Source organism: Rhinopithecus bieti, unplaced genomic scaffold (assembly GCF_001698545.2).
Source record: "Rhinopithecus bieti isolate Rb0 unplaced genomic scaffold, ASM169854v2 scaffold_13400, whole genome shotgun sequence".
NCBI lineage: Eukaryota > Metazoa > Chordata > Mammalia > Primates > Cercopithecidae > Rhinopithecus > Rhinopithecus bieti.
In genome coordinates this window covers 4,033,953-4,057,633 of record NW_016807991.1, presented here as the reverse complement: position 1 = coordinate 4,057,633, position 23,681 = coordinate 4,033,953, and the positions used below count along the sequence as shown (strand labels likewise).

At 56.1% G+C, this 23,681-nt stretch overlaps 2 protein-coding genes across 8 annotated transcripts in view; one reads left to right on the top strand and one right to left on the bottom strand.

Moving 5' to 3' along the window:
- Nucleotides 1–3,939: 3,939 nt before the first annotated feature.
- Nucleotides 3,940–11,997, top strand: GALK1 (galactokinase 1). Its single transcript, XM_017884696.1, has 8 exons — nt 3,940–4,682; nt 5,569–5,758; nt 6,214–6,333; nt 6,504–6,639; nt 6,767–6,948; nt 11,334–11,484; nt 11,562–11,724; nt 11,807–11,997. Exons 1-8 carry the CDS (start codon nt 4,428–4,430, stop codon nt 11,876–11,878), a joined length of 1,269 nt encoding a protein of 422 aa, XP_017740185.1. The 5' UTR covers nt 3,940–4,427; the 3' UTR covers nt 11,879–11,997.
- Nucleotides 11,998–12,116: 119 nt separating this feature from the next.
- Nucleotides 12,117–23,681, bottom strand: part of ITGB4 (integrin subunit beta 4) — a 41,156-nt gene continuing 29,591 nt past the window's right edge. For 2 of the 7 annotated variants that reach the window (XM_017884689.1, XM_017884690.1), the window contains exons 28-42: nt 20,883–21,087; nt 19,663–19,820; nt 19,063–19,243; nt 18,815–18,952; nt 17,566–17,748; nt 17,345–17,476; nt 15,937–16,146; nt 15,112–15,351; nt 14,712–14,870; nt 14,082–14,231; nt 13,319–13,507; nt 13,077–13,232; nt 12,829–12,993; nt 12,625–12,735; nt 12,117–12,519 (exon numbers count right to left, since the gene is read on the bottom strand). In XM_017884689.1, coding sequence (XP_017740178.1) covers nt 12,380–12,519; nt 12,625–12,735; nt 12,829–12,993; nt 13,077–13,232; nt 13,319–13,507; nt 14,082–14,231; nt 14,712–14,870; nt 15,112–15,351; nt 15,937–16,146; nt 17,345–17,476; nt 17,566–17,748; nt 18,815–18,952; nt 19,063–19,243; nt 19,663–19,820; nt 20,883–21,087 — 2,517 coding nt within the window. In that variant the 3' untranslated portion in view covers nt 12,117–12,379. The other 5 variants (XM_017884691.1, XM_017884692.1, XM_017884693.1 and 2 more) reach the window with 5 other exon arrangements.

Genomic DNA, 23,681 nt, shown 5'->3' with positions numbered 1-23,681 from the left:
GATTAGGGTTCAACACTGTTAGATGTCAGAGGTGAGGTGAGTAAAAGGCATGGAGAAGAGGCTGCTTTGCTCATCTCTGCCCTGATAGAATGGGCCCTTGTAGGGAGGTATGGTTTGTGAGTTTCATTCCATTTCAACCAGCCCAAAGGCCACTCATGGTATTTGTTTGTTGTTGGCAGTGCCAAAAAATGCTTTACTGAAGTGTGCTCAAAAGGAGCAGGTCATCCGATGAAATCTGGAATTGCTTGGGCTGAAGTGCAGTGGCGTGATCTCGGCTCACTGCACCTTGGACATCTGGGCACAGGTGATCCTCCTGCCTCAGCCTCCCAAGTAGCTGGGACCACAGGCACACACCACCAAGCCTGACTAATTTTTGATTTTTTTTTTTTTTTGAGATGGAGTCTCACTCTGTTGCCCAGGCTGGAATGCAGTGGTGTGATCTTGGCCCACTGCAACCTCTGCCCCCTGGGTTCAAGCGATTCTCCCACCTCAGCCTTCTGAGTGGCTGGGATTACAGGCTTGTACCACCACACTGGGCTAATTTTTCTATTTTTAGTAGAGATGGGGTTTCACCATGTTGGCCAGGCTGGTCTTGAACTCCTGACCTCAAGTGATCCACCCACCTCGGCCTCCCAAAGTACGGGGATTACAGGCATGAGCCACGGTGCCCAGATAATTTTTTATTTTTTTGTAGAGATGAAGTCTCAATATGTTGCCCAGGCTGGTCTTGAACTCCTGGGCTCAAATGATTTGCCCACCTCAGCCTCCCAGTGTTGGGCTTACAGGCGTGAGCCACCACAGCTGGGCCCCATTGTTTTCTTAACAGCTTTTATTGAGATATGATACATATACCATATAATTCACCCATTTAAAACATAAAATTCAACAGTTTAGGTATTCACAGGCATGTGCAACCGTCACCACAGTCCATTTTAGAACATTTTCCTTACCACAGAGAAACCTGCCATCCTTTGGCTGTGACCCTGCTATTCCCTCAGACCTAAGCAACCACTAATTAACTTTCCATCTGTAGAGATTTGCCAGTTCTGGATATACAACAGGTGGTCTTCTGTGACTGGCTTCCTTCACTCACCACAATATTTTCAAGGTTCATCCTTTTTTTTTTTTTTTTTGAGACGGAGTCTCACACTGTCACCTGGGCTGAAGTGTGATGGTGCGAACTCAGCTCACTGCAAGCTCTGCCTCCCGGGTTCAAGCGATTCTCCTGCCTCAGCCTCCCGAGTAGCTGCGACTACAGGCACCCGCTACCATGCCTGGCTAATTTTTTTCTTGAAGGCTTCATCCATGTTGTTACATGTATCAGTACTTAATTTCTTTTTATGGATTAGTATTTCTATTGTATAGATACATCACTTTTTTGTTTTTTTTCCGAGACCAAGTCTTGCTCTGTCACCTAGGCTGGAATGCAGTGATGAGATCTTGGTTCATTGCAAACTCCATCCCCTGGGTTCAAGAGATTCTTGTGTCTCAGCTCCTGAGTAGCTGGCATTACACATGGGCACCAGCATGCCTGGCTAATTTTTGTGTTTTTAGTGACACGAGGTTTCACCATGTTGGCCAGGCTGGTCTAGTCTTAAACTCCTGCCCTCAAGTGATCCGCACACCTCGGTCTCCCAAAGTCTGGGATCACAGGCGTGAACCACCACATCTGACCTGCGAGCATCTTTTCATGTGCTTGTTGGCCATTTGTATTTATATTATTTGGAAAAAATGTCTCTGGAAATCTTTTGCTTTTTTTTTTGTTTGTTTTCTTTGACACACGGTCTCACCTTCTGAGTAGCTGGGACCACAGGTGTGTGCCACCCAACCTGGCTAATTTTTTTTTTTTTTTTTTTTTTTGTAGCAGTGAGGTCTTCCCACATTGCCCAAGTTGGTCTCAAACTCCAAGCCCCTTAGATACACATGATTTGCAAGTATTTTCTTCCATTCTGTGAGTTATCTTTTCACTTTCTTGATGGTGTTCTTGTTAGGCCTCTGAGCCCAAGCTAAACCATCATATCCCCTGTGACGTGAACGTCTACATCCAGATGGCCTGAAGCAACTGAATATCCACAAAAGAAGTGAAAATAGCCTTAACTGATGACATTCCAAAATTGTGATGTTTCTGCCCCACCCTAACTGATCAATGTACTTTGTAATCTCCCCCACCCTTAAGAAGGTTCTTTGTAATTCTCCCTACCCTTGAGAATGCACTTTGTGAGATCCACCCACTGCCCGCAAAACATTGCTCCTAACTCCACTGCCTATCCCAAAACCTATAAGAACTAATGATAATCCCACCGCCCTTTGCTGACTCTCTTTTCGGACTCAGCCCACCTGCACCCAGGTGAAATAAACAGCCTTGTTGCTCACACAAAGCCTGTTTGGTGGTCTCTTCACAGGGACGTGCGTGAAGTTCTTTGTTGCAGAAAAGTATTTCACTTTGATGAAGTACAATTTATTTTTCTGTTGTCACTTGTGCTTTTGACGTCATATCTAAAAAACCATTGCCTGGCCGGCTGCGGTGTCTCATGCCTGTATCCCAGCACTTTGGGAGGCCGAGGCAGGCAAATCACTTGAGTCAGGAGTTCAAGAGCAGCCTGGCCAACATGGTGAAACCCTGCCTTTACAAAAATTATCCAGGCACAGTGGAGAGTGCCTGTAATCCCAGTTACTGGGGAAGCTGAGGCAAGAGAATTGCTTGAACCTGGGAGGTGGAGGTGCAGTGAACCAAGATGGCTCACTGCACTCCAGCCCGGGCAACAGAGCAAGATTCTGTCTCAAATAAATAAATATGTAAATAAATAAAAATAAAAAAACATGACTGGGAACAGTGGCTCACGCCTATAATTCCAGCACTTTGGGAGGCCGACGTGGGCGGATCACCTGAGGTCAGGCATTTGAGACCAGCCTGGCTAACATGGTGAACCCCAGTCTCTACTAAAAATACAAAAAATTAGCCGGGTTTGGTGGCACGTGCCTGTAATCCCAGCTGCATGGGAGGCTGAGGCAGGAGAATTGCTTGAACCTGGGAGGCAGAGGTCGCAGTAAGCTGAGATCGCGCCATTGCACTCTAGCTTGGGCAACAAGAGCAAAACTCCGTCTCAAAAACAAAAAACAAACAAAAACATTGCCTAACCAATGTCACAAAGCTGTACCCCTATGTTTTCTTCTAAAAGTTTTCAGAATTGCCCTTGAAATGCAGTTTCCCACTCTTTGGGCACACCCCTGAGCAGGCCCCAAGCTACATCCCTGGCCATAACTCCCCACACAACTCCCACCCTAACCCCAAGCAAGCTGCTTACATTTCAGTCTTTCAGTTTCAAGGTTCCATGTAGAGTGGGCAGCTGTGGACGGGCATCAAGGCAGCAGTTGAAGTCGGCCTGCAGGTTTAGGATGCAGGCTAGCAAGAGAAGAGTGCTTGACTCTGGGAACAAGGCGACGCCTCTGAGACAAGGGCTTCTGGGTTGAAGAAGTGCCTGCTGGGGCCAAGAGCACAACCTACCTGGACAGCTGTGGCAGGTCCTTCAGGGAGGGGCTGGGTCCACTGCTGGCCACTGCCACCCTAGTCCAGTTCTCCACTGCTAGGAGCTGTTGTGTGTTACCTAGAAAAGGAGCTTGTAAAATTGACTCTCTGGTCACCACCAAACTTGTCTGTCTTTTTTGTTGTTGTTGTTGTTAGACGGAGTTTCGCTCTTGTTGCCCAGGCCAGAGTGCAGTGGAGTGATCTCAGCTCACCGAAACCTCTGCCTCCCAGGTTCAAGCGATTCTCCTGCCTCAGCCTCCCGAGTAGCTGGGACTACAGGTATGAGCCACCATGCCCAGCTAATTTTGTATTTTTTAGTAGAGACGGAGTTTCTCCCTGTTGGTCAGGCTGGTCTTGAACTCCCGACCTCAGGTGATCCGCCCGCCTCAGCCTCCCAAAATGCCGGGATTACAGGCGTGAGCCACTGCGCCCGGCCCAAACTTGTCTATCTTTATCTCTACTTATAGTGAGTGTCAGGTCACCCTCTTGGAAACCGGTGACCAGAGGCCGATGATGATCTCTCACAGCTGCTGGCCCTGGGGACCTAGGCGATCCCTTTGGGAATCCCAGGTCAACCGGGTGCCAGCTCCATTGCTCTGGCTGTGTGGGTGGTTGTGGGTGGTGAGGCACATAGAAAGTCACCAATGCCAGGGAAGGGCAGCTCAGAAATCCCGGTCATGCCAAGTGCCACTCAGGGCTATTCTCACTCTAGTGAGTGCCCATTGGTTTTTCCCCAAGTCCAAAGAGAAGGACACCATCGGGGGCGCTGTATCCCACCCGGCGCCATCAGCCCCTGCCACCCACCACCCAGCAGCTGGATTCCAACGGGAGTTGCGGGTGGAGGCGGAACCGGCTGCGGTCTGGGGGCGGGGCGTCCGGGCGCGGGGCGGGGCTGGCGGGAATGTGCGCACCCTCGCCCGTGGCCCCGCCCGAGCATCCCGCGCCGACGGGGCTGTGCCGGAGCTGCTGTTCAGTGCTGCAGGCGCGCGTCATGGCTGCTTTGAGACAGCCCCAGGTCGCGGAGCTGCTGGCCGAGGCCCGGCGAGCCTTCCGGGAGGAGTTCGGGGCCGAGCCCGAGCTGGCCGTGTCCGCGCCGGGCCGTGTCAACCTCATCGGGGAACACACGGACTACAACCAGGGCCTGGTGCTGCCTATGGTGAGGGGCTGCGCGGCGAGCCCCAGCCCGCCGCCGCCTGTCCCGGCCGCCGAGGAGGGCGGGCCTCGGGGGCGCTGGGGGCGAGTTCTTCCCGCGGGAGATGTGGGGCGGGCAGCTGCGCCTGGAGCAACGGCGCACGGAACAGTCCCCGGGACGGGCTGTTCCCCACGTTGGAAGGGAGGAAGCGAGGAAGTGGCCGGGAGAGGGTGCGCGGCCGCCTCTTCGCTCAAGCCCGCCCTCTGTGGGCTGCGGCTCCTCGCCTTCAACCTGGGAGCATGTTCCCCTTAAACTGAGGCCCCGTGTGTCACGCAGAAGGGGACACTCTACGCCTCTGGCCACCGTGGGGCCCCAACCGCAGACTTGGGCGAACGTAGCCTTCTGGCCCAGCCCGTTCAATTCACAGTGGAGGAAACTGAGGCCCAGAGAGGCCCAGTGAACTGCTGGAGGTCAGAGCAGGTTCTTGGCGGGGCTGCGACTTGGGAATGAGGAGGACTCCCAGCTTTCAGTGTGGGGCGCTTTCTGCCCCATCTGTAGCTTGGGGAGTGCACAGGTACAGGGTGTCCAGGGCCACCCCAAAATGTAAAGGCTTTGGAGCTCTGGTGATCTGTTTTCCCTTTGGGCTAGCTGTCCCCCTTGCCCCACAGCTCAGGGCAGAGTCCAGGTCTGTGCTCCAGCAGCAGCCGCCCCGCCCCTGAAGACCCAGGGGGGCAGGGCTCAAGCCCCCAAGGCCAGTTGGCCCTCAGGATCTTCCCTGCGAAGCTGAACCTGGAAGTTCAGAACCTGATGACTGCGGAGGCATCAGAACCTCGGCTGGAGGCGGTGTCATTGGCGGGGCTTCCTCCATCAGCCGGCGGAAGCCTCACCCACTGCTTGTCTGTCCTGCCAGGCCCTGGAGCTCGTGACGGTGGTGGTGGGCAGCCCCCGCAAGGACAGGCTGGTGTCTCTTCTCACCACCTCTGAGGGTGCCGATGAGCCCCAGCGGCTGCAGTTTCCACTGCCCACAGCCCAGCGCTCGCTGGAGCCTGGGACCCCTCGGTGGGCCAACTATGTGAAGGGAGTGATTCAGTACTACCCAGGTATGGGGCCCAGGCCTGAGCCAAGTCCTCACCCATACTAGGAGTGCCACCTCACAGCCACAGAGCCCATTCATTTGTCTGATACACTGGGGAAGACTCGCAGAGTGGAGCATCCCGTTGTACAGATGAGGAAACTGATGCCCCCAGAAGGTCGGGAACTTGCCTTGGGTTTCCCATGACCTGATTGGAGGAGCCAGGATTCAAACCCTAGCCTTTTTTCCTTTCAGAGCCCCAAACCAGGAGGACAATTAGAAGTGTCCCAGCAACCTCAGAGGGTGGGAAAATGGAGGGCAGTGGGTCCCTTAGACCAGCAGGTTGGTGGCTTCTGACAACTGAGACAGGCACCCTAGAAACAGCTGCTAGGCCGATGCTGCCCTTCCCACCAGGACACATGCCCTTCCTGTGCCATCCTCCCAGGCAGCCCCTCTTAGCATCACCTGTTCTTTCCCCTGCAGCTGCCCCCCTCCCTGGCTTCAGTGCAGTGGTGGTCAGCTCAGTGCCCCTGGGGGGTGGCCTGTCCAGCTCAGCATCCTTGGAAGTGGCCATGTACACCTTCCTCCAGCAGCTCTGTCCAGGTACCAGCTAGGCCCCAGCCCTGACCCAGCCCTCCTTCCCTGAAGTCTCCAGGTGGTCCCAGCTTCTACTATGCCTTATGGAGGGGGTGGCAGGGAATCTCTCTGGAGTGTCATTGGAGCCACTGCTGCTCCCACCAGCCCTAGCCTCCCCACCTCACCCTGTACTGCAGACTCGGGCACAATAGCTGCCCGCGCCCAGGTGTGTCAGCAGGCTGAGCACAGCTTCGCAGGGATGCCCTGTGGCATCATGGACCAGTTCATCTCACTCATGGGACAGAAGGGCCACGCGCTGCTCATTGACTGCAGGTTGGGCTCGCTCCCCTCGTCCCCTCCCGCCCTGCACTCAGGTGCTCCTGAGTGGAGTGTTCCCACTGCCTGGCGCAGCAAGTACACGCTTGGCCTCGTCATCTCCCCCATTGTAACTCCACCCCAGGTCCTTGGAGACCAGCCTGGTGCCACTCTCAGACCCCAAGCTGGCCGTGCTCATCACCAACTCCAATGTCCGCCACTCCCTGGGCTCCAGTGAGTACCCTGTGCGGCGGCGCCAGTGTGAAGAAGTGGCCCAGGCGCTGGGCAAGGAAAGCCTCCGGGAGGTGCAGCTGGAAGAGCTAGAGGGTGAGAACTGCCGGGGTGCTCTGTCCTGGAGGCGGCTGTGCTCCCTGCTGGCGCCTCAGTGTGGCCTTGACCCTGCCTGGGATCCCGATCTCCAGGGCCTTCTGCCGTGCTCTCCCCAGTCCCTTCAAACACTGCAAACCCAGGGTTCCAACCTCAGCAGGGCTGCTTGAAATCCTAAAATGGTCTTATCTAATCCGAAAAATCATATTTCCATTGTGGAAAATGTAGAAAAGTACAAAGTAGAAAATAACAAGCTATAAGGCCACTACCCAGAGACAGCTACTCTTGACATTTTCACATTTTTCCTTTCAGTATTTTTCCACATCTGTTTTCAAAGCTGAGTATATGTAATATATCATCACTTGCCCCCCACCCTGCCCCCTTTTTTTTTTAAGAGGCAGGATCTCGTTCTGTTGCTCAAGCTGGAGTGTAGTGCTGTGATCATAGCTTACTGCAAACTTGAACTCTTGGGCTCAAGGGATCCTCCCAGCTCAGCCTTCCAGTAGCTGAGATTACAGGTGTGCCACCATGCCCGGCTCATTTTTATTTTTGTAAAGACAGGGTCTTGGCCGGGCGCGGTGGCTCAAGCCTGTAATCCCAGCACTTTGGGAGGCCGAGACGGGTGGATCACAAGGTCAGGAGATCGAGACCATCCTGGCTAACACGGTGAAACCCCGTCTCTACTAAAAAATACAAAAAACTAGCCGGGCGAGGTGGCGGGTGCCTGTAGTCCCAGCTACTCGGGAGGCTGAGGCAGGAGAATGGCGTAAACCCGGGAGGCGGAGCTTGCAGTGAGCTGAGATCCGGCCACTGCACTCCAGCTTGGGCGACAGACCGAGACTCTGTCTCAAAAAAAAAAAAAAAAAGACAGGGTCTTGCAATGTTGCCTGGGCTGATCTTGAACTCTGGCCTCAGGTGGTCCTCCTGCCTTGGCCTCCCAAAGTGTTGGGATTATAGGCATGAGCCACTGGGCCCAGCCCACTTGCCATGTTTTTGTTTTGTTTTGTTTTTTGTTTTGGACACAGAGTTTCAGTCTTGTTACCCAGGCTGGAGTGCAGTGGTGCAGTTTCAGCTCACTGCAACCTCTGCCTCCCAGGTTCAAGCGATTCTCCTGCCTCAGCCTCCAGAGTAGCTGGGACTACAGGCACCACCACTACGCCTGGCAAATTTTTTGTATTTTTAGTAGATACTGGGGTTTCACCAATAGGCCAGGCTGGTCTCAAATGCCTGACCTCAGGTGATCCTCCTGCCTCAGCCTCCGAAAGTGCTGGGATTACAGGTGTGAGCCACCGCACCAGCCTTTTTTTTTTTACTTAACGTAATCTCAGAACCCTATCTTATGCCATGAAAGGCCCATCTCAGTGTGGCTTTTTCTTTTTTTTTTGTGAGAGAGAGTCTCGCTCTGTTGCCCAGGCTGGAGTGCAGTGGCACGATCTTGGCTCACTGCAACCTCCGCCTCCTGGGTTCAAATGATTCTCCTGCCTCAGCTTCCTGGGTAGGTGGGATTACTGGCACCCACCACCATGCCCAGCCAAGTTTTATATTTTTAGTAGATGGGGTTTCACGTTGACCAGGCTGGTCTCGAACCCTGACCTCGTGATCTGCCTGCCTCAGCCTCTCAATGTGCTGGGATTACAGGTGTGAGCCACCGCGCCTGGCCTCAGTGTGTCTCTTAAAGCTCCACAATATTTCAGCATTCAGGTGCCCTGTCATTTACTTAACTATTTTCTGATACACCTCACACTGTGATGAACTTTTTAAATAATTTTTTATTTTTATTTTATTTATTTATTTGAAATGGAGTCTCGCTCTGTCACCCAGGCTGGAGTGCAGTGGCACGATCTCACTCACTGCAACCTCTGCCTCCCAGGTTCAAGTGATTCTCCTGCCTCAGCCTCCTGAGTCGCTGATATTAGAGGCATGCGCCACCATGCCCGGCTAATTTTTGTAATTTTAGTAGAGATGAGGTTTCACCATGTTGGTCAGGCTGGTCTTGAACTCCTGACCTCGTGATCCGCCAGCCTCAGCCTCCCAAAGTGCTGGGATTATAGGCATGAGCCACTGTGCCTGGCCATCTTTTTTTATTTTTCAAAGAGATGGGTTCTGCTATGCTGCCCAGGCTGGACCTGAACTCTTGGGCTCAAGTCATCTCACCTAGTCTCCTGGGTAGCTGCGACCAAAGGCACCCGGTTTATCTGCATTCTCTTTTTTTTATTTGAGACTGAGTCTTGCTCTGTAGCCCAGGCTGGAGCACAGTGGCGTAATCTCGGCTCACTGCAACCTCTGTCTTCAGGGTTCAAGCAATTCTCCTGCCTCAGCCTCTCGAGTAGCTGGGACTACAGGCACGTGCCACCAGAGCCAGCTAATTTTTTTTTTTTTTTTTTTTTGTATTTTTAGTAGAGATGGGGTTTCACTATATTGGCCAGGCTGGTTTTGGACTCCTGACCTCAAGTGATCCGCCTGCCTCGGCCTTCCAAAGTGCTGGGATTACAGGCACAGGCGTGAGTCACCACGCCTGTCCTATCTGCATTCTCTTAATAGTTTCTTAGGAATGGATTCTTAGGAGTAGGATTATAGAGTCAAGAGACACAAGCATTCTAGGCTGGGTGCGGTGGCTCACGTCTGTGCCTGTAGTCCCAGCACTTTAGGAGGCCAAGGCAGGCAGATTGATTGAGCTCAGGAATTCGAGACCAGCCTGGGCAACATGGCGAAACCCCATCTCTAAAAAAATACAAAAATTAACCGAGCGTGGTGGTGTGTGCCTGTAGTCCTAGCTACTAAGGAGGCTGGGGTGGGAGGATCGCTTGAGCCCAGGAGGTTGAGGCTGCAGTGAGCAGTGATTGCACCACTGCACTCTAGCCTGGGCCACAGAGTGAGACCCTGTCTCCAAAATAAAAAAGATACAAGTATCCTTAAAGCTCCTGCTACCCATGGCCAGGAAGATAGTCTATTGGACAGTTTTAAGGTCATATCAATATTATCTCATTTAATTCCCCCCCAAACTCTATAAAGCACATTCTGTTAACCATAATTCTCATATTTTTGATGGGGGAATCTACAGTGAGAGGCAGTGCTGGGATCTGAACCCTATCTGGACAGATTAGCTCTAGGGCCCATGCTCTTGACTGCCCGGCCATGCTGTCTACACTGAGTTGTTCCTTCCTGGCAGTGTAGGTGTGCCTATCTCAGGGACACTAGACAGCTCCGAGGGACCTCCGGGTCCTTTTCCTTTGTGAACTGTGTCACGTTCTCCAGAGCAGCGCTCAGCCCTGCCCTGCTTGCTCTGTGCAGATGACCTTGGCCAAGGTGTTCACACTGGAATAAGCTGGGCCCTCCTTCCCACCCTAGCCTCCCCTTGCCCCTCCTCCAGGTCTCCTGCCTGGGAGCAGCTTGCCCTGTCTCCTCCAGAGTCCTGCCCTAGAAGCCCCAATCTCTCTGCTTCCATCCCCTGCCTGGCTGCCTGGCGCCTTCCCTCAGCCTCCAAGACATGCTCAGTTTTCTTCCCGCCTAAAACACCGCCCGCTGTCTCATTTCCATTCATTTCTTTCTTTTTTTTTTTTTTTTTGAAAGGGAGCCTCACTCTGTCACCCAGGCTGGAGGGCAGTGGCATGACCTCCACTCACTGCACCCTCCGCCTCCTAGGTTCAAGCAATTCTCCTGCCTCAGCCTCCTGAGTAGCTGGGATTACAGGTGCCTGCCACGATGCCCGGCTAATTTTTGTATTTTTATTAGAGACAGGGTTTTGCCATGTTGGCCAGGCTGGTCTAGAGCTCCTGACCTCAGGCAGTTCGCCCGCCTCGGCCTCCCAAAGTGCTGGGATTACAGGCCTTGAGCCACCGCGCCCGCTCATTCATTTCTTAGTCCTTTGCATCTACTTGCCCCTCTATCCCACCATGCCACCTATAACAAGCTTCCCACTTAAACCTGCAGGTTTGGCTGGGCGCAGTACACTGAGTCAGTACCGGTACTGACCCAGGTACCCCTCCAGCCTCAGCTCCAGCCAGATGGGATGGCCTGCTGGTCCCTGGCTGCTCCTGCCCCCTCTTCTGGAGTCCCAGCCCTCGAGGCTCCATGTGGCTCCGCAGAATTTCTTCTCCTGCTGTGGGGGCCTCTTGAGGGCAGCACTCACCTTGGGAAGTGTGGAGTGTTTCAACCCTCACTGCTCCCTGAAGGACCAAGGTGTCCCGTTTTACAGTTAGGGGAGGAGGCACTGTGATAAAGGGGCTCTTCAGACCCATGTCTGAGAGAGCCGGGCTGCCCCGTCCCCGTGGCCTCCCACCCTTCACTGTCCAGCCAGGGCCACTGCCATCACCGCCTGCTGGCCTTCACAGGTGTCGCGGTCCCAGGCAGTGAGAAGCGGCTGCTGACTCCTTTTTCCTCCCCAGCTGCCCGGGAACTGGTGAGCAAAGAGGGCTTCCGGCGGGCCCGGCACGTGGTGGGGGAGATTCAGCGCACGGCCCAGGCAGCGGCTGCCCTGAGACTCGGTGACTACAGAGCCTTTGGCCGCCTCATGGTGGAGAGCCACCGCTCACTCAGGTGAGGCCCTCTGGGTGCCCCGCTCCTGCCAGGCACAGGCCGGCCCCGGACCCACCCCTTCGATATCCTCTCTGCAGAGACGACTATGAGGTGAGCTGCCCGGAGCTGGACCAGCTGGTGGAGGCCGCACTTGCTGTGCCTGGGGTTTATGGCAGCCGCATGACGGGCGGTGGCTTCGGTGGCTGCACGGTGACACTGCTGGAGGCCTCTGCTGCTCCCCATGCCATGCAGCACATCCAGGTGGGCGGGCACCAGGGCCTGGGCGGGCAGGAGCGGCGGCTTCCCGGGGCCCTGCCACTCACCCCCAGCCCACCTCTCACAGGAGCACTATGGCGGGACTGCCACCTTCTACCTCTCTCAAGCGGCCGATGGAGCCAAGGTGCTGCGCTTGTGAGGAGGCTCCAGGACAGCACACGGCGAGGGTGCAGGGCCTGCAGGCCAGTCCCATGGCTCTGTGCCTGGTGCCACCTTCCGTATCTGGGTGCTCAATAAACTTGTGCCTCCAACGTGGTACCTGCCTGCCTCTAGAGGTGGGTGTATGCTTGGGTGTCAGAGAATGGGGGATGTCAGAACCGCTCCCCTACCCTAGGCGAGCACCTCTCAGGCCCCAGAAGAATGGGCAAGGCAGGGCCTAGCAGTAGCAAAACTGTTTATTAAGTGCAGAACAAAGGCTGGGTCCTTGTGCTGCTCCCAGCTCTTTGGTTACAAATAGGTTTGGGCCCAGAGAGGGGGTCCTTGCTCCCTTCATGCCTCCCAGGAGACACCTAGCCCCTGCTCTTGTGCATGTGGGTGGGCTGGGCACCCAGGGGTGCAAGGATGGAGTAGCTGAGGAGGCTCTGGGAGAGGAGTTGGAAGGATGCCTAGTGGGACATGGTGGGGGTGGGGCAGGGTGGGATCAGGTTTGGAAGAACTGTTGGTCCACCTGGGTGCTGAGGGTTCCGCTGGTGGTCAGCGTCCGGCTCACAAACTCCTGGGTCACATGCCGGGTGAGGGAGCCGCCTGCCTCCAGGTGCTGGGCCCCCAGGGTCAGCCCATCTGTGGAGGAGGAGGCATTAGATGACCTGGCCTGGGGTCTGCCCCTCTCCCTCTGCTAGCTCCCTGTCCTGGGAGAGCCGGGACCCCCTGGCCCTCAGTGCTCACCCACTAGGAAGGGCTCGGTGGCGCTGGTGTGGGTGGTGGTGATGCTGCTGTACTCACTTTGCAGTGGGTGCTGGAAGAGCCCGGCATGGCTGCCCAGCTGTGGGAAGGGGCCTGGAGTGGGCAGATTGGCTGGTCAGAGGGTGGTGCCAGGAGAAGGCACGGCCCGAGGAGGAGTGGGAGGTGAAGGAAAGGACAGGTGCCTACCTCCATCCTGGGACTCTATGGTGATGATGCCCTCGCGCTCTGGCCCGAAGCCCTCTGTGGTCCTGGCCTGCACCTTGAACTTGTAGGGCACGTTCTCGCTGAGGCCCGGCACGGTCAGCCGGCTCTCAGGGCTGTCTCCATCCACCCGGAATGTAGTGGCTGGCCCTGAGCAGAGAAGCTGTCTTCAGCCTCTGCAGCCCCCTGTCTACCCCTCCCCTGGCCACCCCTGCCCCCGGGGCGGGCAGCACCTCCTCCTTGGGCCATCTCACAGGTCACCAGGTAGCCGACGATATCCCCATTGGGCCTCCGTGGCCGCTCCCAGCTCAGCTGCAGCGAGTCTGGGCTCAGAGCAGTGAACACTAGTGGGCCTGGGGCGCTGGGAGTGCTCAAAGTGAAGGCGGAGCCTGGGGGCAGTAGAGGAAGAGCGTCAGCATGTGGGTGGGTGGTGGGCATGATGGGGGCAGCTGTGGGGTTGGGGGAGGCAACTCACCTGGCAGGGGACAGAGTGGGCTCTGCGGGTGCACCTGGGATTCGATGGTGATGACACCCTCACGCTCTCGGCCCCAGCCTTCCTGGCTCTGGGCCCGCACGCGGAACACATAGGAGTGGTTGGGCAGGAGGTCTTCCACCACCACCGTGGTCTGGGCAGCGTTGGGGATGTTGAGCCGATGTAGCTCGCCTGAGGGGTCAGGTGGGGGCAGAGAGTAGCGCAGTGTTACTCCCACCCCTGGCCTGATCCCCCTCTTCCCTAAGTTGCCATCAAGACCTGGTTATCACCCACCCAGAACTAGCTGTGGTTTGGGTACAGGTTGGGTACAGTATGGTATGGCTGGTTGTTCAGGTTGTGTACTATACAAGAGTGGAGCCTGTAATCCCACTCATGTTTGGGTAAAATCCTGCGCCCTGGTCATGCTGCTTTGAATGTCCCTGCCCAAGGAAGTGCCACTTCCTCGTTCCCCCAAAGGCATCTCGGGCTCTAGGATCGCAGCCCAAAGAGGCCTTGTTAGGTGAGACCTAGCAGAGAAGGACCAGGAGAGAGGCCCAGGGAGATGGGTGAGGCCTCAGAAGAGGGGAGGAAAAGAAGTGGGAGGGGAGGCAAAGAAGTGGGGTGGGAGACCCTCTCAGGCTGGATGGGGGCTTTCGCACTCAAGGGATTTGGGTGGGTTCTGACACAGCTGAGGTGCCCTGTGTGTCACCCTGGGGCCAGGGCTCGCGGGGCTGCACCCCACAGCCCAGCAGTTGCCATGTCTCACCGCCGTTCAGCAGCTGGTACTCCACGCTGTAGCCCTGCAGCGGCCGCTCGCACCGTGGCTCCTGCCAGCTCACTCTGAGAGATGTGGGTCCCAGGGCAGAGAACACCAGGCGGGTGGGCGTGTCGGGCACACCAGCGGTCAGGCGAGAGTCTGGGGACAGGAGGCTGCAGTCAGTCAGAGATGCAGGGGCTAGGGTCTCAGCGGGAGTCACAGTGCTGCCCCCGACCTCCCTCCCTTGGCTAGCATATCTACACTGATCGCTGGCTGGACAACTCACCCTGCAACACCCTGTCCAGGCTGCCCAGCACCTACCACACATCCTCCAGGAGGGTGCGGGCCCTGCCTGTGCCAAGAGAGGGTGAGCCGTGAGTCTGCCAGTCCCACCGCCTCAATTCCTCAGCTGGCCTGGCCCCTCTCCTGCCCCAGCCATAGCCCCGCCCCCTGGAAGGGCAGAGGCAGTGTTAGGCATCAGCACTGATGGTAGGGCAGGTGGTTAGCGCCTGTGGGCAGGCGGGGGTCCTGTGGATGGAATGGAGGGGAAGCAGTGGGCACAGCTGGTGGCTGCTATGGTGGCTGGATGACAGATGGAGCAGGACAGCTGTGGAGACAGGATGGCCACCCCTGTACTACCTGGGCCCCAGGAGGGCGCTGCTGGCCTCCCAGCCAGGATTATAGAGTCTCGTGGGCCCCTGGAAGGGGGGAACCCTTTCATCTGAGCCCGACTCCGGGACCCCAGAGCCCAGGACAGCGGAAGCCTGCTCCTCCCGTGTTCCCAGATGGGAGGGAGGCCTAGGGCAGGACAAAACAAGAGTGAGAGGAGCAAGGAGTGTGCATGCATAAGTGCATGCGTGCGTGTGTGCATGTGTGCATGCATGTGTGCATGTGTGCATGCATGTGTGTGTGCGTGCATGTGTACATGCATGTGTGTTGGAGAATGGACCGTCGGGACAGCAGGCAGAAGCCTGAGGCTCCAGGAGCTGGAAGAGAGGAAGGGTTAGTGGGAGAGGCAGGGTTGGCTGAGGTCACTCACCGTGGGAGGAGACGGAGGTGAGGGTGGAGTAGTCCCTGGGCATTGTGGTCGAGTGTGAGTGTTCCGAGCGGGTCAGCGAGTGGTAGTCCCGTGTGAGGGTGGAGGATGTGCTTAGTCCACGGTGGGGCACGTGCGGGCTCAGGTGGGTGCCATAGGCAGCGGCACCAGTCGTGGTCATCCTGTGCAGGGAGTTGGCGCTGCCCGGGAAGGCAAAGTCCATCCGGCCATTCACCAGGTGCTCTGCAGGGGGAGAGCAGGGCCCCTTGGTCAGGCCTGCCCCAGACCCAGGCCTCAAGGAGCAGGTTTGGCCCTGCACATTCCTGGTCACCCACCCTCTGGGTGGCTTTTGCTTAAATACAACCAGTTTCCCTCAAACCACTAGGGACAGAGGCCCTCTGTCCCTGGAGGAGCCCAAGGGCCACCCAGGCTTCCACAGCCCATGTCCTCTGGCTGGCCACTATATCGGTATGAGCACAGCCGACCCTGGCAGCAGTGGGGGATTTGCCCTGGGGAAATCCCGAAGCCTTCGCTCCTGTCCTTTGAGGCCCCTGAGCAGTCTACTTGGGTGCCAGGGTCCGCTCCCCGAGCAGACTTCTGAATTTGCACCCCCTGGCCAGGCAGGCACCATAAGGGCCCAAGCACCCGCCTCGGGTGTCCCCTGGCACTGGGCCCTGCCTCTGAGCAGCTGTGTCCCCCAGCCGCCAAGGCCCCAGCCTGGCTGAAACTGGGGCCCCGTGGCAGGGCAGACACCCACCCCAGGCCCCCAGGCCCGTGGGCGTGAGGCTGGGTGGGTGCGGATCGGGGCGCGGCGGGTGAGCCTGTCACCTCCGGGGGGCCCAGGTGTCGCACTGTGGGGCAGGCTGTCCCCCTTCCCGCCCGCGCCGCCGTCGTCCGGGGGCCCGTGGGGCGCCTCGGCGTCGGAGGAGCGCCCGCTGCTGGCCGATAGGCGCGGGATGAGCTCCGGGGGCAGCCGCCACGTGACGCGCCGCAGGTCCAGCTCCTCCCCCAGCAGGGGCTCGAACTTCCAGCCGCAGCCTTGGGAACAACGAAGGGCCGCGTTGGCACCGCCTGGAAGCGCCGGGCCGAGCAGGGCCAGGCAGGGGAAGGCCGGAGGCGCTGCGAGGGGAGCCTGTCTCCAGCTCCTGGGATCTCAGGGTGTGTTTTGGGGGCGGGAGTAGATGCGCAAGGCCGGATGGGGAAGGCCCGCGGCAGGTGAAACGCAGGTGAAACCCTCGAGCGGCTGGAGCCTTTCCAGATGAAGGAGTGCAGCCTTGGCACAGCTGGAGAGACCCCCTGACCCGCCAGGAGACCTGGGGGAAGCCTGGGCTCTGTCACCAGCTGTGAGGTCTCCCTTGCCTTACTTAACCTCTCTGAGACTCAGTTTCCCATTTGTACAATGGAGAGAGGAATCTCGCCCCTGCCTGCCTCCCAGGGACCGTTCCGCAAGCCACCGAGCGCTTCGTAGGTAGTGTTAGAAGCAGCTGAGCTGGGGTTCCAGAGTCACACCAGCTGCGCTCCACCTGAACCCCTTAAAATGGCTCCTTAAGCCCAAGCTCAGCCCCGTGGGGCCAGTATGTGTTCACTGGGGGCAGCTTAAGGCATAGGCAGGGACGGAAGAAAATAAAAATGATATACGTGCCCCAGAGGCTTTTCCACTCATGGTACTGTGTGATTGGTATCCCATTATACAGAGCAGAAAACTGACGCAAGGAGAGGATAAGTGATTCATTTGATGTCCCACAGGTGGAGTCAGAGCTGACACTGAGCACTCAGGAGGCCCAGCTAAGGGCTCTGTACCACTTTGTTCTGGGAATCAAGGAGGAAGGACAGAGCCGTTGGGGGGTGTTCTTGTCTCCTTGGCTCCCCTACCCCTGCCAGGTGGCCACCTGGTGGCTGCCCAGGGCTTCTGGGCCAGGCCTGGCCCCGGGAGGATGGCCTGAGTGTCCTGTGTGCATGGCAGAGCTGCTGAACCTTCAAGTTGTGAAGTTGTGTTTCTTCATGGTCCCGTGGGCATGAACTCGTGTGTGCTTGCACAAGACTGTGTGCGTCTGTCCCCCAGGCACTGGTTCCTGTGCCCCGTGCACAGATGTGCACACCATTGCATCTGTCCAAGGCTGTCTTAACCTCCGTGTCCTCTAGTTGCTGGCCCCTTTGCCCTCTCTCTGGACCCAGTGGACTCCCTCTGTACCCAAGACCCCCACTGTCTTCTTGTGGGTCCCAGGTCTCCACTCACCGGTGTCATCAGAGACGCTGGGCCTCTGGCTGCCAGATGGCGAGCGTAGAACATCATCGCTGTACATAAGGAAGCTGTCGTAGTCCTCCCCGCTCTGGGCATCCACGATGGGAATGTCAGGGATGATGGGGACTGCAGGGTGGGGGAGTGAGCCAGGGCCCTGGCTGCTGCCCTCTGTCCCCCTACCCCGTCTGCCCCTCACCTCCCTGCCCACCACTCACTGGACATGGGCCGCTTGGGTTGGGTGGCCAGGTTGATGATGGCCTCCCGCTCGGGCCCCCAGCCAGCCCCGTTGCGCGCCTTCACCGTGTAGCGGTAGGGCTGGGACTCCCGAAGGTTCTCAATAAGCAGCATCCGGTTCTTAGGATTGTCAACCAGCACCTTCTTCATGGGCCCGATAGGTCCTGGGGCAGGGAGAGTGCTTCAGAGGGTCACCCAGGTCCCAGCCTTGTCCCAGCACCAGCCCTGACACAGGACAGTCGTGCATCCCCTGGACAGCACCCAGGGGCTGGGGAGCAAGGCAAAGCCAGCCACTGCTGAATTGCTGCCTGTGGAGCCCCGAGCGTCAGCATGACTGGTGTGGACATGTGTCACCAGCCCTCCAAGGGACTCTGCTGAGTAAGTGGCAGAGCCAAGGCTATAGTCAACTTCAAGTTGGCCTCGATGTCACCTCTACCCATATATCCACGGTGCCTCCACAAGAGGCAAGGGCACGCATAGGGGGTTGCCCACCCCTGCCTCCCTTCCAGGACTGGAGAAATAACTGTTCTGCCAGGCACTCTGATCTCAGGCTGCCAGATAAAACACTGTATAAAATAATCTTTTTTTTTTTTTTTGGCGGCGGAGTCTAGCTCTGTCACCCAGGCTGGAGTGCAGTGACACGATCTCGGTTCACTGCAACCTGAGCCTTCTGGATTCAAGCAATTCTCCTGCCTCAGCCTCCTGACTAGCTGAGACTACAGGCATGAGCCACCATGCCTGGCTAATTTTTAGTAGAAACAGGGTTTCACCATGTTAGCCAGGCTGGTCTTGAACTCCTGACCTCAAGCAGTCCACCTGCCTCGGCCTCTCAATGTACAAAATAATCTTTTAAAGTGCTATCTGAAATTCAGAGCCTCCTGTATTTCTGTTTGCTAAATCCGGTAACTTTCCTCTTGCCCTAAGAAAACCATGCAAGTGTGAGCTCCCTGGTTACCTGCATGGGGAGGGGTACCCCTGAGCCTGTGACCCCACTCCACATAGGTAACCACCCACCCTGCAACCTTCTGGGTTTGGTCTTAGAATGCAACCCAGCCCAAAATCTGGCCAAAACCCTAACGATGCCTCAGGCTTATCTGCTAACCAGAATGAAGGCCTCTCGAGTGCTCTGCTCAGCAGGTCCAGGGAGTGACCCAGAGCTCCCTCCCACTTTGTCCCCTCCCTTTCCGTGGCTGTTCTCTCTGCCGGCAGGAAGGAAGATGTGGTTCTTACGGTTGTCGTCGTTGACCAGGCCATAGCAGACCTCATAGGCTGTGATCTCACCGTTGGTCTCAGCCGGCTCAGCCCAGCTCAGCTGGGTCACCGTGGAGGAGACGACATTGAAGGCCAGACGCCCTGGCTCGCTGGGCACTAGGGAGTGGGGGATACAGGAAGAGTGCTGTCAGTGGCAGAGGGGAGGGCTGGGCACACTGGCATCAGGGCAGCCAGGGGACAAATGGACAGACATGGCGAGGCCTCACCTTCCTGGTGGGTGCGGCAGGACACCAGGGAGCTGTAGGGTCCCTCGCCCTGAGCCCCGTAGGCGCACACCTTCATCTCATAGTCGCAATACGGGTACAGGTTGGTGAGCTCCACTGAGGGCACCTTGCTGTCGAGCAGGTGGGCTTCGGACTCAGAGTCACCCTGAATCCAGTACTTTACCTGCCCCCAGGGACGGGTCCTGGTCAGCAGGGAGCAGCAGGCACCCAAGCTGCCTGTCCCTCTGCTGACCTCTGCCCTTACTGTCCTCTTTGCACAGATGAGAGACACTAAGGCCCGAGGGAGGGGCTGAAAGATCTGCCATGTGCACACATCAGGACGGGGGCAGAGCAGGTGGAGGTGTCTCCCATGCGGGGGTGGGAGGGGGCCCCATTTTAGGAAGGAGGACAAATGTCTAATAAGCTCGGGAATGGGTCTTCCCTCTTCCCCAGCACAGACCGGGTTTCCCTCTGACCACCTGTGCTAGGTTCCACTGTCTGCTCTCTCTCAGCGGGCCCTGGCCTCAGACGGCCCACCTCTTCCGTGAGTGCTGGTACCAGACCGCCCATCCACCTGCCGTGGCCCTCAGCCCCCCGCCTTACCCTGTACCCCATTGGCTTGCCAGAAGGGGGCAGCCAGTTGAAATGGATCTTCCTGGACCCAGCGGCCTTAGCGTTGGGGTTCTGCGGGGCGCCCAGATCACCATGAGGGGGTGGCTGTGATAACACCATCTGACTCGTGAGGCTGCGGTCCAGTTCATCTAATGGGTCAAGCCGGGGCAGGGCAACCACTGAGATCCTCCTTTGCCACCAGGGGGCGCCAGAGACCCACTTAAACACCCAGGGCGCTCTGCCCAGCGCATTCAACTCAGACCTGCCCACCCGCGTCTCTGGACACCTGGTGCCCCATTGCTGCCACACAGAGCATCCTGCCAAGCCTGGCGGAGGACCCAGGAGGGTCTCTGGAGGAACAGAAGGAGGAGGGAGTTTGGTCTGCCCCTTTCTCCCTTGGCAGCTCAGGGAACATTCCACATGAGAACATTTGCTCCCCGCCCGATCTCCACACCATACCCTGAGTATCTCACTCCTCTCCCATCTTCCTGGCAGGACTTCTCCCAGCGGGGAGGCTGAGGGCTGATAGGAACTAACTGGCCCACCCCTTCCAGAAGCACCTGCATGTTAGTTGGAACTGAGGCTGAAGCCAAAGGGCCAGGGTCTGATGGGAGAATTCCTATTGTGTGGTGACAACATGACCTCAGCCTCTCTGGCTGTAGGGTTGCCGGATAAAATGCAGGATGCCTAGTGACATGTGAATTTCAGATAAACAAGCTTTTTCTTTTGTTGTTGAGGGGCAGGGTCTCATTCCATGGCTCAGGCGCTGTGCAGTGGTGTGATCACAGCTTGCTGTGGCCCAGACCCCCTGGGCTCAAGTGATCCTCCCACCTCAGTCTCCGGAGTGGCTGGGACTCTAGGTGCGCACCACTACGCCAAGCTAATTTGTTTATTTTTTGTAGAGGTCTCACTATGTTGCCCAGGCTGGTCTAGAATTCCTGGGCTCAAGTGATCCTCCCACCACGACCTCCCAAAGTGCTGGGATTACAGGCATGAGCCATCGCACCCAGCCCATTTTGCAAAAAAAGGATAAGTATGTTCCAAATATTGCATGGAACACACTTATCCTACCAATGTGTATGTTGTTATCTGAAATTCAGATTTAGCCGGGAGTCCTGTGTTTGGATTTGCTAAATCTGGCAGACCTAGTTGAGAGACCCCCCCAGTCTTCCCTCTCCCCCTGCTTAAGCCAACCCCCAGGCTCTGCCTACCTGAGTCCCTGATGATGATGGTGGTGGAGTTGGGCTGGCCCAGGTGGGCCCCAAACTTAGGGTTGCTGAGCTGTACGTGGAAACGGCGGATCTGGCGGCCCCGCAGAAGGGAGTCGACCTCTTGCAGCTCCAGGAGCTTCACCTGCAGCTCTTTCCAGGCCTCTCCAGGCTGGAACAGCAGCTCACCCTCCACAGGGATGTAGTCCTGGGAGTGGAGGGGGTCAGGGTCAGGGTCGTGGTGGGGGCTGAGGCAAGAGTCACGGCCACATGCTCCCTCCCAACCTCATGGACACTGCAGAGATCATCCCTGCTTGCTGGGTGGAGTACTTAAATCAGCTTCAGGTTTTTGTGGGTGTTTTTTTTTTTTTTTTTTTTTTTTTTTTTTTGAGGTGTAATCTCACTCTTTCACCTAGGCTGGAGTGCAGTGGCATGATCTCGGCTCACTGCAACCTCCACCTTCCGGGTTCAAATGATTCTCACACCTCAGTTTCCCGAGTAGCTGGGATTACAGGAACCTGCCACCACGCCCAGCTAGTTTTTGTCTTTTTAGTAGAGATGGGGTTTCACCATGTTGACCAGGCTGGTCTCGAACTCCTGACTTCAAGTGATCCTCCCGCCTTGGCCTCCCAAAGTGCTGGGATTACAGACGTGAGCCACCATGTCCAGCCACGTTTCTGTGTTTTTGTTTTTGTTTTTGAGATAGGGTCTCACTCTTGTCACCCAGGCTGGAGTGCAGGGGCACAATCACGGCTCACTGAAGCCTTGACCTCCTGGGCTCAGCCCATCCTTTCCCTCAGCCTCCTGAGTAGCTGGGACTACAGGTGTGTACCACACCTGGCTTTTTTTTTTTTTTTTGTAGAGGCACGGTTACCCTATGTTGCCTAGGCTGGTCTTGAACTCCCGGCCTCAAGCCATCCACCCACCTTGGCCTCCCAAAGTGCTGGGATTACAGGTGTGAGCCACCCAGCTTCCTTTCAATGCAGTGGAACTTGCCTGAGCTTTCCAGGATAAGAACTGGGAGGAAAAAAAAGAAAATCCTTCACATAGAAGACCACTAGGTGGCACTTCAGGGCAAGATTTCAATTCCAGGCGCAGCAGCCAGGGCCATGGCTGGGGAGGCAATCTCATGCCACCCAACTCAGAAAGTGAGGTCCATAGTTGTAAAACAAAAACAAAAACAAAACAAAACAAAACAACAACAAAAAACAAACCAGGGAGCTGCCTGCAAGCCACCTACATAGATATTTCAAAAATGTCAGTGTCAGTGTCATTAGCCCAGCATGGTGGCAGGTGCCTGTAATCCCAGGTACTTGGAAGGCTAAGGCAGGAGAAATGCTTGAACCTGGGAGGCAGAGGTTGCAGTAAGGCATTACACTCCAGCCTGGGAAACAGAGCAAGACCTTGTCTTAACAAAAGTCAGCATCACGGAAGACAAAGCCAGGAAACTTTTCTAGATAAAAGGAGTCAAGACCCGTGAAAAAATTCAATGCCAAATCCTTGACTGGTTCCTGCATTGGGAGAAAAAAAGCTATAAAGGACATTATTGGGACATCCAAACAAGGGGACATCGGAATATGGACCAATTTTATTTTATTTTATATATATTTTTTGGGATGGAGTTTTGCTCTTTTGCCCAGACTGGAGTGAAGTGGTGCAATCTCAGCTCAGTGCAACCTCCACCCACTGGGTTCAAATGATTCTCCTGCCTCAGCCTAGCTAGTAGCTGGGATTGTAGGCATCCGCCACCATGCCCGGTTAATTTTTGTATTTTTCGTAGAGACGAGGTCTCTCCACGTTGGTCAGGCTGGTGTCAAACTCCTGACCTCAGGTGATCCACCTGCCTCGGCCTCCCAAAGTGCTGGGATTAAGGTGTCAGTCACCGGTGACGCCCAGCCGGAATATGGACTAATTTTAGGTACTAGAATAATCAATGTGAAGATACAGATGTCCACATCTGTACTAGAATAATCAATGTGAAGATACAGATGTCCACATCTGTATCTCTATTTCTGTGTCGCTATCTATATAGAAAGACAGAGAAAGCAAATATTAGCCATCGGCGAATCTATGTAAAGGGTAAATGGGTGCTAGTTTTATTGTTCCTTCCAGTTTTCTGTATGTTTGAAGGTTTTCAAAATAAAAAGGTGAGAAATTAAAATGTTTTAAAAAATAAATATCAAAGCTTTTTTTTTGAGACAGGGGTCTCACTCTGTCACCCAGGCTGGAGTGCAGTGGCACTATCTCGGCTCACTGCAACCTCTACCTACTGGGCTCCACCTCAGCCTCCCAAGTAGCTGGGACCACCACCAGATCATTTTCTGTATTTTCGGTACAGACAGGGTTTTGCCACGTTGGCCAGGCTGGTCTCAAACTCCTGATCTCAAGCGATCCGCCCGCCCTGGCCTCCCAAAGTGCTGGGATTACAGGCATGAGCCACTGCACCCGGCCTCAAAGCATCTTTATACAAGTGTAACAGGATAGCCAGAAGGCAAGGCAAAAGGATCATGTTATCCCAGGAGTTCGAGAGCAGCCTGGGCAACATGGCGAAAACCTATCTCGGCCGGGCGCGGTGGCTCAAGCCTGTAATCCCAGCACTTTGGGAGGCCGAGACGGGTGGATCATGAGGTCAGGAGATCGAGACCATCCTGGCTAACACGGTGAAACCCCGTCTCTACTAAAAATACAAAAAACTAGCTGGGCGAGGTGGCGGGCGCCTGTAGTCCCAGCTACTCAGGAGGCTGAGGCAGGAGAATGGCGTAAACCCGGGAGGCAGAGCTTGCAGGGAGCTGAGATCCGGCC